The 17,923-nt window shown below is 37.6% G+C and overlaps 1 protein-coding gene across 3 annotated transcripts; it reads left to right on the plus strand.

The window, feature by feature from the left end:
* Nucleotides 1–234: 234 nt before the first annotated feature.
* Nucleotides 235–10,258, plus strand: DCTD (dCMP deaminase). 3 transcript variants are annotated; one of them, XM_075197274.1, is made up of 6 exons: nt 235–335; nt 4,728–4,839; nt 5,784–5,919; nt 7,986–8,102; nt 8,826–8,922; nt 9,803–10,258. In XM_075197274.1, exons 1-6 carry the CDS (start codon nt 313–315, stop codon nt 9,882–9,884), a joined length of 567 nt encoding a protein of 188 aa, XP_075053375.1. In that variant the 5' UTR covers nt 235–312; the 3' UTR covers nt 9,885–10,258. The 3 variants fall into 3 exon arrangements, with proteins under 3 accessions (XP_075053375.1, XP_075053368.1, XP_075053383.1); XM_075197267.1 differs by lacking the exon at nt 9,803–10,258 and adding an exon at nt 9,638–9,788; XM_075197282.1 differs by lacking the exons at nt 235–335; nt 9,803–10,258 and adding exons at nt 1,112–1,384; nt 9,638–9,789.
* Nucleotides 10,259–17,923: the final 7,665 nt, after the last annotated feature.

The raw sequence follows: 17,923 nt of genomic DNA on the forward strand, positions 1-17,923 counted from the left end.
ACACTGTATTTCTCTGTTTATTAGCCTAGGATCACTCTGTAAATAAAACTCTATTATCAGATTATTGTACAGCGCCGCCATAGGATACAATCATATAATCAATACTGCATTACAGAGAACATACATCCTATTACCAGGTATACACAACGAGGAGCTCTCGGGTTAACCACGCAGGGGGCGTGTCACTGTGGTAGGGCGGGGCATACGCCAGCCAATCAGTGGTGCTGAATATACCGGGATAAAGTCAGGAAGCGACACTCCCGATACTAATATCACCCACGTGGTCACAGATCTTCAAGTGTTACCTGAACCATGAGCGAGGCTGCAGCGAGCGGGTAACAATCTGATGATAATGTGCATGATGAGGACGGGCTGTGGGTTTATTTCTGCTGTTGTTTAACTAATCTGGCTGTAATGTAACTAACTTCAAATCAGTCCCTGTATTTCATTCGGGTAATAGTAAATGTAAAGTTTAAGTTGTCTTTTTTTTATTTGTGAACTTATAGATCGTGCAGTTAAATGTCCTTTTTCATGCCCAGAACTATTTTAAGCTAAACTCAATTCGTCAGTATTCCGTGTCCAGTGGCCAATAGTGCTTTCACTTTTACACCAAATATATGCTTTGGAAATTAACAAATATCGCGCCATTCTTTATGGTAAAGTGAGCGCTGCTAGAACTTCCAGTCCTAAAGATAAATAGAAAGTAAAAGTGCTTATGTACTGATCTTTTATGGCCATTATATTGTAAATTTGAGGGCCTGGAATACGATGAATTATATGCAAGACATCTGTGTCATATGCTGCAAATCAGTGTAACTAAGGGGCACATTTATCAATATTTGCATAAAGTGAAAAGTAGTTTTCAATCCTTATCGCAATGATAAGGATTGAACTATTTCTCACATTTATGTACAACCCTGCACAGAAACATGAGTTCCGAAAAACTGCTGTTTCTGTGATGTAAAAAATCATACTTACCCCCCTCTTCGGAAGCGCTGTCTCCGGGTCTTCTCGTTCTTTTAATTTTTCAATTGCGCATGTGCAGTTCCAAGAACTGGACATGCGCACAAAGATCCCCTCTCTGTCTCTGCAACTATCGTTTCAGAGAGAGATCGGTAAGTGACAGGGAGGGATCATGTGATCTCTCCACACATGCGCTGTCCAGCTCTGCTCTCCGGAGCAGAGCTGACAGCATTGGATTTCTTCAATTATGATAATGGACGCCAGCTTCAGCTGATGTACATTATCAAGACAAGTTTCCGAAAAAAATGTTTGCGCTTGGAGCAGTCACCATACTGTAGAATGAGGAGTGCAAATCTACGATATCTGCTGCGGTGTACCTTTCATAAATATCTGGAGGACACTGTGGGACCTTAATTTCACGGTAAGTGCACGATAGTGCACTACCGTGCTTTCATAAATATAACCTTAAGTACTGTACTCTTCTGAAGACTCATAGGTACTTTAACTTGTGATAACCTAAAATATGGTGATCTGATATTTCCTCCAGAAAGTCAGAAATATTATGGTAATTATTTTTACATATGAAGAGAATTCTAAGAGATTTACAGTTCTATCCTGAATTTTTATAGTCTTCATGGTTGAAAATTCGATTTGAAGGTTGCTGACTGCTTGTTCCTCATCCTACAACCATTTGTTTGTTGTAGGATCACACTGCTGGTGACCGTTCAAACTGTTGGTTATACCTTTTGATGTTAATAAAGGTTTTCAGCGTTGTTAACGTGGATGTTAAGCCGCAACGCTTTTGTAACTTAAATAGGTTTCTGTTTTTTAAAGATAACAGATGAATAAATGCAACTACTCACAGTTGGTAACTAGTACAGCAGTAGTTCAACAGTAGTAACAGTTTGAATACAGTTGCACTTACACACTGGTGTATACAGATGCAGGCAGGTTGGTAATACACATCCGTGCAGGTTATTGTGAGCATTATATATAGTGGGGAGCCTCTGGTCACCTACAAGACTTTGAGGGATATATATAACTTATTATACAGAGCGCAGCTAACAGCACGGCGTCTTTTATTGTTCACTGGTCAGACAGGAAGTGCCCCCCACTTCCTGTTTCCTCACTAAACCACTGGGGGTTGTGCTGCGGTTGTCATAGCAACGAAGCAGTGGAAACTGAGTGAAAACACTGATATATACTAAGACAAACTAAGTGAAGTTGGGGGTCTATCAAGCTTGTTTTTTTTTCCTAGAGCTGCACTCCTGATAATTGATGACCCAGAATCAATGAGTATTATATATGTATGAAGTGTTTGTACTGCACCCTACAATATAATATCCTTGGAACAGGGCTGCCATCAAAAATTGTGGGGCCCAGTACAAATCAATGAATAATGTGGCTGCAGTAAGTGCTATGCGCTAGTACCCTTCCTGATGGCAGCTCTACCTTGGAATGAATCGTTTTACTACGAAACGCCTTAATGTCATCAGGAGAATCTTTGAGGCCATAGGGAAGCTAGCTGCCACTGGGAAGCTGGCCCTTGCTCTTGGTAACTTTTAGCTTTATGGTTAAATGGAAGGAAGTATGCCACTAATTAGGATGGATGTGCAGGGTAGGGTGAGTAAGGGTGTTGGTTAGACTCTGGTTGCAATCTATAATAGAATGTGAAGACCATGGGATATTACAAAGTAAAATCGAGGAGTGTCCTCATACCAAAGACAGGGTTGTTTCAAAGATCAGCTCCTGGACCCAGTGAGGTTAATTCATAGTTATTGCCATCTTTGTTCCTGCTCTGGTGATCACTCTGGCCTCTTTGGTAGCAGCTGTTGCAACAATTTCTGTAAATATATCAATCATTGCAATCTAACATGTGATATTATAGGATGTGGAGAGATGTTTTGTGTCACAGACTGTTGCTTTTTGATTTGTTATTAAACTGCTATTAAATGTGTTTGGTAACAATTAGGTGACACTTAAGTCAGTCAATCACTAATAATTGCTATTTCCTGTTGATGAATGTTGATACCTTGTAAATTTCACTGGTGTATATTGTATAATAATGGGAATACATTGTATATTGGAGTACATCCTTTTACTTGCCTACACCAGAACCTGTCACTGGGAAGAATCTGGTTAAATTGACTGTATTCAAACATAGGAATAGCATATAATAGCAGAAAAGAGCAATAGATCAATGCTCTGTTTTTTAATTATATTTACCTGTATACATGTGGGATCCAAGATGCTGAGGGTAAGATAATAGAGAAATTTTGGATTTTTTTTTTTAAACAAAAAAGAAGTCCATAAAAATACTATGCCAAAAAATGCAGAAATTAGATTTGTGCAACTTAAGGCCCCTATTTATTAATGACCCCCATATTTAACACAAACCCTTTAAATGCTTAAAGGTAAGGATTGAAAGATGTGTATCTAGTAAAAATCTTCAACAGAAACAGCAGTCACAAAAACTGCTGCTCCTGTGAAGAACCCTCTCCTATCTTTCCTATGGTCACTATTGCAAAGTGACCACCTTTACGATAGTGACCGGAGGGGGGAGAGCAGTAAGATGCGGTGAGGGAACCGAAGATCCCTCTACCGCAATGCTCTCCCCATAGAGCAGAGCTGAAATTTTACACATACGGTAATATACGCCAGCCTGGGCTGTATGTGCCTGAACTGGCGTACATTACCGTATGTGAAAATTGCTTTTCATTACTTGCTACATTGCTGTAAATAGCAGTTCCCATAGACATCTATGGGGACTGGTCTGCACTTGGGCGGGGGTGGAAGAGAATGCAAAGCAGCAGATATCTGATAGCTACAACAATGCACTGTTGATATAATTGCACGATACTTTGATTTGTGCAGTTTTCTGAGAATTTCAATGAAAATGAAGATTAATAAAGAGGCCCCTAAGAGACTCAAGGGTATATTTACTAGCCTGCAGGTTTGAAAAAGTGGAGATGTTGCCTATAGCAACCAGATTCTAGCTTTCATTTATTTAGTACACTCTGAAAAATGACAGCTAGAATCTGGTTGCTATTGGCAACATCTCCACTTTTTCAAACATGCAGGCTAGTAAATATACCCCTCAGTCTTTGTCAAGAGATAAAATACTGAGTAGAATTTGGGTTGTGTTTGCACATGTACAACTAGCTTGCAGTGTACTGCTGCTTGATGGTACTGTAGTAGGTAGGTCAAATTTTAGTTTGACCTACAATATACTGAAACAAATAAAACCCTGATTTGTATATTTACTATGACTGCCAAAATGCTGTTTTTTTGAGCAGATGTAGACTTCAAGGGTCTAGTTTCATAACATAACAAGCATTATTTTTAGATCTCAATATATAAAATAACAGCTTGCATAATACAAACCTGTAATGATCGATGATTATGCCTTTTTAAAAGTGCTTAACTATGTTGTGAGTGAAGAAATAGGTACTCTGACAAACATTGCAGCAGACTGCCTGCTGTGAATAACACTAAATGTCTGACTATCATCTGACTCGTTGCACACATTAGTCTTGGCAACTCTTGTATGTAGTCTTTTTAAAGCATGTTTTACCCAGAATCCTTTGCACACATTATGTAAATTTATTCATTAGTGCCATTTTAATTGCTCTGGGATCTAATGAATGGATTACCTTGGGAACTAGAACTTCACCTGAATATAATTGACAGGTATCAATATTTACATTGTTTACCAGGGTTATTCTTAAGGGTCTATGCAGTCCTATTTACATTTTCCTTTTTAGGCAACCAGTTGATGCAATGTGCAAAAAGCGAGAAGATTACTTAGAATGGTGTGAATATTTTATGGCTGTCGCCTTTTTATCAGCTCAGCGGAGTAAAGATCCAAGTTCCCAAGTAAGTACATTGTATTCATTATCTCATTTAATATGTTAGTATTATGGTAAGTTGTTTTTCTCCTCCTCAGTTCAGTTAATGGCACAGTGGAATTTAAGTATGGAGGAGTTTTCATAGGGAATTATTAAATTGGTCTCCTGTGTAACATTGAAAATCTAAGCTAAAAAAAATAATGTTTCTGTAATTGTTTAATAAATTGTTCTTGCATATCACAAATCTGTATTTACAGGGCTTGGTTAATAGACATTAGTGATGTGTGGACCAGAAATATAACTAGCCCATAACAGACGCTAGTGCACGGTATATAACCAGCAACACGCCTCAAGCTAATTCTCCTTATTTAGGCCCATGCCGAATTAATACCCGTTAGTCAGTATTAGAAATTGTTCTAAAGCACGTTTTTGTTTTGTTTTTATGCTATGTTCCAAATATATAAATAAAAACAAAATTCAAAACTGAAGCTAATATTTGGTGTTCTGTGCCAATACATCTGCAGGAGCCTGGACCTTTCCACTGGCAGTCTCAGAAAGCCAAGCTCTGGCACCGGACGCATGATGTATTGTATATTGTAGCATGGGCAGTAACCATATGCCAGCTACAGGATTATGAGGCTCTTGTAGTTAAACATGACTAGTCTACCCATATAATGCTAGTACTTTGAGCTATCCTAACCATTAAGCAATGAAATAAAAATATTGCAGAAGTTGTCACACACACACTTAACAGCAAATAGTGTGTACCGCAATCAGCTGAAATGTGTACAGGTTACATTACATGATGTGTGGGGTTTGCTATTAAGTCCGAGTTTTAACATAACTCGGCTGTACAGGGACACTGTTTTATACACACAAATGTAGAAGCAGGCGTGACCTATGGTTAATTTGACATATTTAAAAATGCTATTTTCTTATGGTGATTCTTCCTCTTCTCTTCTCTGTATTTAGGTTGGAGCATGTATTGTAAATCCTGAAAATAAGATTGTTGGTATTGGGTATAATGGAATGCCGAATGGCTGTCATGATGATGTCCTTCCATGGGCGAGGACTGCAAAAGATAAACTTGACACAAAATATCCTTATGGTATGTGTAAATGCTTTACTTTCTTGGACTTGCTAACTTTGAATGTATTAATCCATTTTTTTTATATGACTAGAACAGTTATGCACTTCAAATTCATTAATGAGACCATGGAGTTTATCTAACCTTGAATACTACACATAGATTCCACATTTGAACAGTCCAGTACGGACGTGGGATATTTTATATAAAACTCTCTATAAACGCTGGGTGAATTTGCTATATCTCAGTCAATGCAGCATTATTTCTCCTTGTGTATTAACGTTAAGCCAAGTGACTAATAAGCAACATGATGGTTGACTTATTGTTCACATAAAGGGTCGCTGTGAGAATCGCAGTTTACACTGAGTGACAGATACTTCATTAAAACTCATTTTAAATCCGCATCTGTGGTTTGATCACTTGTCCTTGGCTGCTTCTATATAGTGGAGAGAGTGGAGTCCCCCTGATCTGACCAGTCCCAGGCGTTTTAGCTACTTTTTCGTAATGGTCTGCCCAAAAGCAAAATGAAAAACTACTAACCCCATGGTGAAAAATACTATGCATTATCCCAACCTCCCTAATCGCCAATGCTGGTACCAGTGTAATGGACCTGGGTCCCTAACACCCCTGCTTATTATACCAAGGGGAAGATAAGTCTACCCGCATGCTATGAATGAATGCTGCTAATCTGGGGTTTACCTGCTTATGATTGGGTGGCAGTAACGAGTAGTTCATGGGTGGATCCTATCTTAATTTGGCTGCTTCTTCCTTTTTAATTGCCCCTTTTGCACTCTATAGTAGATGTAACGTCTGTAAGTGGTATATTGAATAGAGAAAGCCGTGGTATGGATCAGTGTATGTATACGTTATTATATATTTTAGCCAAAACTAAGCATGCCTGCTTGTAGGTTTCTTTTTGTGACATATCTTCTATTACATCATGGTAGATTGGCTTTTACATTTTGTATCCCTTTATTACATGATGGCTTGACCTATGGATCAGAAAAATCTTAACTATATTTTGTGAGCACTGGGTAAGGAGGATTCCCTTACCCTTTAGCTAAACCATTCTCATTTATTCTCCCTCTAAATTGCTGGAATAGAATTTGTGCTGTAGTAAAAATAAGCTTAGATGTGATATTCTAATATTTCACATAGAACCCAGCTGCGGCACCTTATGAATGTGCTATGTAGATAAAATGGGATTTTGCAACTTTCCAGCTTCAGTGCATATATATATTTTTATCTCTGGCAGTTCTTTATATATTAAATTGTGTTTGTCAGTAGGAATTGGTCACATAGGCTTTGTGAGCATAATGAAATGTCCGGTGCACAACCTGATGAGTATTGTGGTGCTTTTACAATAAAACAGATGATACCGTGAGGCATTTGCAATTCTAAATGCAATCTTTCATTAGAATTTGTCTAATACTATTCATCACCTTATTTTTTTTTTCTTATTGCATGTTCTCTGTATAGCACAGTCTTAAATGTAGGTCACGACTGGTGATCTGTAGAGGCTGACATTGTGGAATGAGAGAAACCAGTGTGATGTCCTTTCAAATTTTTCTTTATGCTGTTGTAACTGGTGATAAACAAGAATGACATTCTAAAGGGAACCCCTCGCTGTTTGTCCATAACTGGCTGGTGCTCAGTAGACGGCTGTCGGTAAAGCTGATTGGACTGTTGCCGATGGTGGTTCGATCAGTTGAACTGACCACTTTTGACTATCGGTGCTTCCTCCTGGGTGTTCTATTTTTATTTATTTTATTTCTTTCCCCCTTTGTTCGTGGTTTTGTTTTGTTTTTGTTTTTATTATTAATATAAAGGCTTTGAGGAATAACTGATATCTAAATACAAATGGTTAGTGTGTCAGCCATTTAAATCTAGTTGCACATGCAATACTCAATGCTGCGTGGCTTCATTGCTGTGGAATGCACGTGAACTAACTGCAGTAAAGTAATGCATTGTGCGCCTTTCATGTTAGGAATTGGCTGTTTACTTTAGAATAGCTAAACTGCAGAGTATTATAAAAACCCCTGCTGGTGCTGATGGTATTTGATTATTTATTTTTATCCGATCTTTAGTTTGCCATGCGGAGCTGAACGCCATTATGAACAAAAATTCTTCTGATGTAAAAGGCTGTGTCATGTATGTTGCTTTATTTCCATGCAATGAGTGCGCCAAGTTAATAATCCAAGCAGGTAAGGCCTTGCGTTAAGCACCCTCCATAGCATTACAGCAGAAATATATCCCAACAGGAAAGTGGTGTGAATAGTGGCCTGTTATGAAGCCAGTACTGGCTCCCTCTTCTGTGGTCGATCTCCTTATTAACTCGCTTCAAGCTCAATCTCTAAGCAGTAGAATGTTATGTGGAAACTTTTGCTAATTACCATAGTGTATTCCACCTATTTAATGTCCCAAATCCTTGGAAGTAAAATCGTCTGTATAGTATCACCTATGAAAGTTGGGTTTTGTTTTTTGTTTTCTTTGCTTACGTTGGTGACTAGGACCATCTAATTGAACCCCTATTCTGTAATCCTATAACTACATAAGGATGTGCTGCAAGAATACAGATAATGGTACTATACTTTAGCTGGCTAAATCTTGAAAGTTCACCATAATTTTGGTGAGTCCCTCACACTTCTATTCTAGTCATTAATCACATGTGCTCTACATCCTTCTTGTGTAATGTGAGTGGGTTTATAAGCCACATCTAATAACACATAACAGGATAGATCAGTATGTATCTGGGTAAGCACTTTAATGCAAATACAAAGAAAAGGGTTAAGTCTAGTGTAATGGTACTAATGCGATGTTACAGCACATGTTTATGGTTTCATTTATCTTCTTGCTACTGTTGTGCTATAGCAGATACTACTCTGGTGTTTGTTTTGGACCTGATGCTAAATTATTTTTGTATTTAGGTATTAAAGAAGTGATCTACATGTCTGATAAGTATCATGATTCTCCAGAAATGAAAGCTTCAAGGCATATGCTTGACCTCACTGGTATCAAATACACGTAAGCACAAAACACCAGTTCTGTTAAATAATATTTGCACTTTAAACCAATGGACTGTGGAGATAAATACATTAATGTTAAACTATTGTCCAAATAAATAATTATGTAAAATTGTAGCTTCAAGTAGAAAAAAAAATGTTGCTACATTGTTCGTTTCATATTGCATGTAACTTAAAAATATTCTTTACTAGTGTGATTTTGTGAATATGCTTTTCCACCGACCTAGTGCTTCTGTAGTGTGAAACTTCCCAGAAATGAGTGTGTGTTAAACTCTGGCGGTATGGGGTTAGTCTGTTTGGCTGAGGTGGTACATTCAATTCAGGTCCTGTAGGAGCCGCTCTTGATGTAAGTTTTAGCCTATTTTCAGGTATTATGGTAACGAAAATATCAGTGATGTCATAGGTACTAAACACCCTGCAATACTGTAATGGGACTTAGCAGCAATTTTTTTTCTTTAAGAACAGTGAGATTTTGCTGTTCTAAACTTTTTTTTTTTTTTTTCTCTCCACCACGTATACTTCAGTTTTTAATGTAACTTTAGCAGAGAAATAGAAGGGACAGCATATTTTGCACAAACTGGGAAAAAAAGCTTTAGCAATGAAACCAGCTCCTGGAGCTCAGTTGTTAGAAATGTTTTCTTTTCCTTTATAATTTATGATCTCTGTTAGCTGAAAAACACACATCCTCAGCAACCTCATGTGTCTTTTTGTTTCAGTCTATCCCTTCTAAGGATTCTCTCTGCATGGGGCAGTATAATTGGCTACTCTAGAGAGAGCATGAAGCCTAGGCAATGGATCGCTCCCTCCTCCTTTCTCTTATCCTTCTAGAGATGGCAAAACTAGTTTGGGCATATAACCTATATATATTTTTATATTTTCAGGAAATTTGTTCCCAAGCGGAAAAACATAGTCATTGACTTTGATTCGATCAATAACAGCAGACAGAGTTCAACACCTTTGTGAAGACTTGCTGTATCTCTAGTTACTGTCACATGATGTATCCTGGCTTTGTAGCTTCTCACCGGTGTACGGATGTAAAGTTAGGCCTTTTATAGCTACTAAAACTGGCACTGCTGCTAAAATTCTGTGACTGTTACATACTTTAAATACAAGCCTAGATATGGAAAATGTTGCATTGCTGTTAGTTTAAATGTGATGTTTCGTTATCAGGTATGTGCATAAAGTGGGTGGGTTGTTTTTGTTTTTATTAAACATTTTTAAGTCTAGTTCTGTATAGTTGTTGTCTCTGGGGGGTGGGGGATGCTTGTAAAGTTTCACTACTTTAGTTTTGTGTTCCTAATTTGCTTTAATTAAATATTTTAATCAAAAACTGTCAATTTCTTATTGCATTGTGTTTTGGGGGGTGGGTTCCTCTACCCCTTCATTGTTTCGAAGTATTTGCTAAATGTTAGAACTGTGCCTTTCAACGTTACTATCAAGTTCAGCCTTTCATAAACTCAATGCATTGATCCAGAGGAGGGCAAATCTTCCTTAGTGACTGTCAATATAGCCTCACAACAGGAGGAAGAGGGAAATCCCTCCTTTACCCCTAATAATGGCAGTCTGATCAATTCCTTGGATGAATTGCCCCCATAATGTCCATACTTGCACGTACCACCCTTGCAGTAAAGAATACAGTTTCTATGCTGATGATGATGAAAGTCTTTCTTTCACAGCAGTCATCTATATGGTACGTGATATGAAATGTTCTTTGACAAATATTTTTGTATTCATTAATTTACCTCTTAATGTGCCTTTTTCCAAAGTAAGCAAATCTAGTTTTTATAACTATAAAACGTCTGCAGCCTCTCGTTCTATGTCCTACAGCCATATTCATCAGCTCATGTAATACAATGGTAATATATTGTTTTTCATCACATGTATTGTAACCCTTTTTATGCATCCCACGATTCTCTTCCCCTTTGAAGCCAATTCCTGGTAGTGTGCTACTATTTTACTTTCTGCTAGTAGTCCCAAGTACTTTTTTCCATCTGTTTTACCCTATTATGTAAGTATTGCATAGTTAGCATAGTTATTGTAATGAAATGGGGGTGGCAAGACCTTTAAAAAAAAAAAAAAAAGGGGTTGTCTAGAAATGTCCCCACCCCTCCTTCTCATCCGAACTGCTTAATATTTACTTGGATTATAGTATGCTAGTCATTGACGCATATGTTATGTCTTAGATATTCTTAAATGATGCCAGTCAGGGTTCATAACTAATGTTATCATTATTATCTCGTAATGCAGCAATTGTATTGATTTTGGCATTTTGTAAGATAATCTACGATAAGATCCCACATTAGCCTTTGTTTAAGCAACAGAGAAAATGTTACCCAGATATTTCAAAGGTGAAAAAGAAAAATGATAAAATATAGTAAAGTAAACAAGTGGTAATAAAAATAAAAGATTTAGAACTACTAAATTCAACCATTTGGCTATTCCACCCCCCCCCCCCCCCCCCCCTTAAACCTAGTACCCTCATCTTATGTGACCGTATTGAATGCCTCTGGAAAGTTCTCATAGCCTCATCTGAATGAAAAAGATCCAATTTCTCTGTCGCTCTAATGGGGGACACTGCAAAGCTGATGATCCAATAAAGTAGGGATACTTATATATAATATAAATCTCTATATTAAAATAATGAAAGATGTGATTTAGTAATAGTGCTATGCATGTTCATACTATTAGTATCAAACGAACCTCCCTTTTTTTTAACTTAATCATAGATCCGTTTTTGAGTGTTTCATGAACCATGATGATTTAATCACTGCTACACTGGTCTTTTTGCCCTTGATTCTTTCTTTTAATAGCTGAGGATGTGTAGAGATTAAGGCAATGTTCTTATCTCATGACTATAAGGATGTTTTCTTTGAATACGCTTGCCATTCTGCTGCTGATTATGTTTGTATCGAGTTGTGAGCTTTGCTTACATCAGTTTTCCAATGACAACCGTACATAGAAGTGACATCTGTAGCTATCTGCACAATCACTGTAGAAGACCTTAAACCACAACAAAACCATTCCCAGAAATTTGCCTGTAACCAGTTTTTTTTTTTTTTTTTTTTTTTGTATATATGTATATATATGTGAATGGCGAACATATTCAACCCATATTAGACCTAAAGTCAGCTGCACATTTCAACTTTGCCACAATAAACACAATACAATAATAACCAGTATTGCTATTCAAATGTGTTTTTTGTATCAAGTGTTCTCCCCAGGAAATGTTGCCAGCTCAGTGGCATTAAGAAGCAGCCGGATGGGGGCAGTTGTAATACTTGGCAATATAATGAAAAATGTTGGTGGATATGGCCCACACCTGCCTGGTCAGACTGGTGGTCAGGGGTCTAATACACACTGCTGGCTGTAGTGCTCACATAGTGCCTGTTATAATAAAACAGAATTGTTTTTCCTATTAGAATAGGACTTTTTTGGGGCTCCAAGAGCCGGGTGGCAAGTAAAAACAGCCGGGTGAAGCACCCGGGAAATAGGTTCTTGGGAGAACATTGTTATCAAAGTAACATGCAAGTAATGTGCATCTGACTTGCATTTGTTGTCAATGATTTGCCAGGTATGTAAATGAGTGAGAGAAATTTCATTTTGGGATCAGTGGGCCCTCAAAAATTAAGATCAAATGCAAAAGTAAAAACAAAATTGTCTGACAATGTTTTAACTTTTTTTTTTTTTTTTTTTTTTTTTTAAACCAATATTCATGTAATATCAGGATTTACTAAGCCTCTGTAACGGATGACCCTGCTTCCAAAGGTATCACTGGCTCGGGATACATTTTGTTTAATGTGTTTCAAAATGACAATTAAAAGCCAGTGAGCACATCTTTCCATGAAATACAAGCAAGGTTATTTAGTAAGTTATTTATGTAGTGCCTACATATTTCACAGTGCTCTACAGTGAGTGTTCCATGTAAGCTCCACTGGCCCAGTGGAGCTTACAATCTATATTCCCTACCACACAAACACACACTAAGGTAATCTCTAAAAAAAACCAAAAAAAAAAAAAACTGGCATGTGGTTGAACCAGAGCACTCAGAAGAAACTCAGGCAAACACTGGAAGAACATACAAGCTTGACACAGATAGGGCTCTGGTTGGAATCATCACCACGAACCCAAACATGTGAGACAGCTATGCTAACCACTGTGCTACCCCCAAGGTTACAGAGAAAAATTCTACTACAGGCTGCTCATCTCCATGCTTTACAGGTCATCACATTTTTTATGCCTTATTTTTAGGGGCAAAATAGTTAGTAATTAAGTAATAGCTTTTTGAAGCTTAACTGATCTTTTAAACTTTTTTTAGTTTCATGAGAAATGTCAATTACCAAACCCAACACTTATCAGAACATTTTCATATAAAGATCCCTACAACTAAATGAGAGCAAAAGCTGACATAATCTCTTAACATTTTCACAAATGTGCTGTATTTCTTTCACACCCTACTCTGTGGTGTTATATTTTCCAGAAAACAGTCCTATTTTCAAGTAATCACCACGCTATCAATTGTCATTGGTGCTCATAAATATCAAAGACTTCTCCATTCTCTTGCCCAAAGCGAAATTCATGGCTGTGTTTTGAAGAGAAGTAAAGAAGAGGTATCCCGCACTCTTGTGCATCTCATGAGATACAAGCTTTTATTATACTTAAATTATCTGAACACTCTTACAATGTTTTAGCTTTATAAACAGCAAATGAAAGAAATAGTCAATGGTAACAGGGCAATAAGACTTTAAAGTCTCGTCATAATCAATATCATCTAAGCGCATAAAATTACATGTAGCTAAACAATTCACTGACCCAGCGTGTTTAGGTCAAAATAAAGGCAATATAAACAACAATTCTGCTGGTAGTAGAGAAATCTACTATACTTTAACTAATTCCGAATCAGAACAGTGGTCTACAGGGATTTGCACACCCTCTTAGCAGCAATCCCTTATTCTTGTTATTTTATAGGAAAATTATGATGGGCAATATAAAGTCCTGTGCACACAGCCATTTTGGAGAAGAACTGGATACTTCGATAAAGATTATTGCTCTTTATTGAGTAATGGAGTGGCTGTGATCACATGCACTTAGACATATGGATGACTGAGCAGACAAGGATTTAAGTAGAGCACATTCTACATTTCAATATCCCAGCTCTGATAACCACCTCTGTAAAGCACCCATGTGTGTAGTCGGTCCAATACTGCGTAAATCAATTTTTATGAGTGATCTGTCTCTTTTTCTGTTCCCGGTATTGATCACCGGGGTCCATTAAACCTGCTTGTCGCTTTTATCCTCCATGCTTCCTATCCTGCTCCTGCCAGATCAAGAAACACAACTAACTTTGTGAGCATTATCTGCTGGTTCCTATTCCCTGACTTTAAAATGTACATGTTGGGAAATGTGTGCAAAAAATAACCACCATATATAATCTATTTCTCATTTTATTTCTTGGACCTTACTGAAACTTGGCTTACTGATTCTAACTGCTCCTGCTGCCATGTCCTGTGGTGCTTTACACTTCAGCCACTCTAACATCTGGAAAAAGATCCCATCCCATTCCTCAGATTGGGGTGTCTTCTCATTGCATTATTTGAGACCATCCTTCCAATTCCCTCTTTCCCATCATTCTAGGTTCACACGCTTTGATTCTTCCATTTCTCAGTGCTGTGTGGTAGTCATCTACTGTCCACCTAATTAAATACATCATTTCTCAGTTTGGCTTTAACAGTTTCCACTCTAAAAAATGGCTTCAATTATGAAAGTGGATACATTAAAGTCTCTTTTGCTACTTCCTGATTTCTCCTAATACTTTCACAATCAACTAATTCTCCCATTCATGAAGAAATTTGCTCTGCTGATCTTTTTTCAACATATCTTTGTTCTGTTTCCATTATCAAAATCTCATACTCTGCCCAATTTGTCCAACCTCTTATTATGCAGCCCATCAATTTCTCTCTTTGCCTTCAAAGCAGATTACGTACCTAAACCATGGACATACACTTGTACCATGTATGTACAACACTTTATCTCTTGCAACCCGCCTCATTTTCACCATTACATCATTGTCACAACCAATAGACATAAGTTGAAAACGACTGCTCCTATACCTATGCAATCATGCTAGAAAAACAGTCTAGCTTCCCCTCTCATCTTCTCTTTGACTTCTTATTTCATATGTCTCCATTACTTTCAGTTCCCTCCTCAGCACAAAGGTGCAGACACTGAACTTCAATTTCACTTTCCATGAGCTTGTCTGATAGTTCAAGGACAAGATTGACACTGACAGGCAGGAAATTCTGACACAATCTCTGCTTGCCACTGTTTGGGGCTGATTCCCTTATCCCCAAGGTTCTGCACATAAGTAAAGCAATTATGGTATAAAAAACATTGTTCATTTTGTTTTGTTGAGTGAAGACTTAATATAAACATCCTTCTCGCTGAAACAAATTGTGCAAGGTTACTATGGGACCTCGTGGCCAAGCATCCTCTCCTTATTCTAACCTGTCATTGAGAATTAAATTCACCACTTTACACCACCTTCTGTCCTATTACTTGCCCTTTTGGTATCATTCCTCCCACTCTGTTCAATCTCTGTCTCCAGTTTCTAATTCTTAGCTAGCTGTCAAGCATGCATTGGTTACTCTCATCCCAAAGAAATCAAATTACTCTTCTAACCTCCCCTTCGCACGAACACTTCTTAAAGTGAGGGTTTTTTTTTTCTGTAATGGCTTTATCTAGTATCTGTCAACTAACTACAGTAAAGCTGGGTACACATTACAGAAAATTTCTCCCGATGCAATATTTTTAATGATTTTACGAACAACAAAGTCCCGAACAGCATACTGATTCATCTACACACACTTGCATGCTTTTACATGATTTACCTTCAGATCTGTGCTCTTCATCTGTTATAACCATCTGTGAAAAAGATTGTGACTCTGTAAACTCTATGGAGATCTGCCTACCCTGCTGGTGGTGGGTACGTATATAATATTTATTAGTGTATGCGTCTGCTCACCTCACTTCACAGACTGGTGCTGTGTGAAGAGGGCGGATGGTGCCCCTTTAGAATGCTGCTATGGTGCCCCTTTACTCCTTGTTATGTCCCTGAATCTGTATATTGTATTCCATTGAAGTAGTTTTTACAAAAGTGTTTAATGATTTATTTATTTTTGCCATTTATTCAAATATTGTATCTCACTTTGTTAACATTTGATACAGTTTGCCATGTCCTCATCCTAACTCTAAGCTTGTAAGAACCACTCTAACATGGTTTCATCCAAGCTTTCCCTTCCATTCTCTACCACTTTCCTGCATTCTTTATCAGTTGGGATAATTAAGGGCTCCGTTCTTGGGCCCCTTCTATTTCCGCTCTATACTTTCCCCCTGGAGTAACATGTCCAGTAGGTTGTTTTAATTACCATATCTATGTTGGTAATGCCCAGCTATCAACCTGGCCCCCTGAAATTGCTCCATTTCATATGACTATACCCTTGAATACTCACAGTTCCTTCTGCGTAACGTGATTCCTCTACCTGACACTTAATCTAAGACTGAACTTCTTGTGTTTTGACTCTCCACTAACACCGTTATATTAATATTTCTTATGGAAGCGGATCTGTCATCACTCCCATTCCACAAGTCCATACCCTTAGGTTTGCATTTGAATCCACCATGTCCTTCAATCTCCACATTGAATCTGTTACAAAAATCATGTCATATTTATGTAAAAAACATCTCCCACATTTGTCCTTGCCAATTAAACTATGAAAACACTAATCCTTGCCTCGTCATCTCCCATTCTGATTACTGCCATACTCCTCTTAATTGCCTTATATTATCCAAAGTGACACCTCTTCAATCCATCTTAAATGTGGCTGCCAGGTTCATCCAACTCACTATCCACTTTTTCAACATTCTAAAGTTTTGCCAGACATTGCATTAATAACCTGTTTTCTCCATGATAATGTTTTAAATTCTAGTTCTCGCCTACAAAGCCCTCTATAATGCTTCACCATTCTGCATCTCTTAAGAATTCACTGAGCGTGCCCCTCTTCAGGGTACCTTCTTAAATTCAGAAGTACCCTGGGTCTGGTTCTCCAAACTTATTTAATAAGCCACCCTCTCTCTCTTGTATAACCTGTACTGACAGTATTGATCTGTAAACATACTTTATTTCATCCGTTACTCGCTGCATTTTATTTGTGTTTTAGTTTAGAAACTTGTTGGCTGGCCAGTCCATGCAGAATTACCGAGAACTTATGACAGTACATCCATATAGTGCCAGGCCAACTTTACAGAAAAGCATGTATGCCTTCTGTTTAATTCTCTACATTTCCTTTAGCTTGCTCACCTACTGTTTCACATCATTGTATGTTTAAACTTAGCTCCCTGGTTATTCAGTGATGCAGAATATGCTGCAGCTGAATAAAAAAAGGACAATAATGATCTATGCTGAATGGTAAAAGGTTGTACTTTATGGCTACATAGCATGACACTGAAATCAGGGAAGTTTTTGTCTTTTATACGTTTTAATCTAAGTTTGTATCCCTGACAGCTGTTAAACACGTCTACTATTTACATAAAATGAATAACCCTCAGATGAAGGTCTTCTTACTTCAGAAGCAAATTCCATAAGGGCACCCCATACACTAATATTCTTCATTTCTTTAACTTTCTTTTAATATATAGTTTTGACAGGTCAGTAGAAGCTTTGATATGTCCGTACCACCTTGACTGTTTGTGCATGAGAGATTTATGCTATTTCTGTATTTTTCTACTGACATATTTATTAATATCTAATATAAACAGAAGCCATTCATGTTGTAGAAAAATAAACTTTTATTCTCCGGTTGTTCCATCTGGTTAGTCTAAGGCCTCTGGAACTAAATGTTTCATTCTCTGTGTGGATTTTTTAACCTCATTAGCAGTTTTTGCCCAGCTAGCCATAACACTAGAAACATTCTGTGTTGTTTTACTATGTTTCACCCCACTGCCTGCAA

This window comes from Mixophyes fleayi, chromosome 1 (assembly GCF_038048845.1).
Source record: "Mixophyes fleayi isolate aMixFle1 chromosome 1, aMixFle1.hap1, whole genome shotgun sequence".
Lineage (NCBI taxonomy): Eukaryota > Metazoa > Chordata > Amphibia > Anura > Limnodynastidae > Mixophyes > Mixophyes fleayi.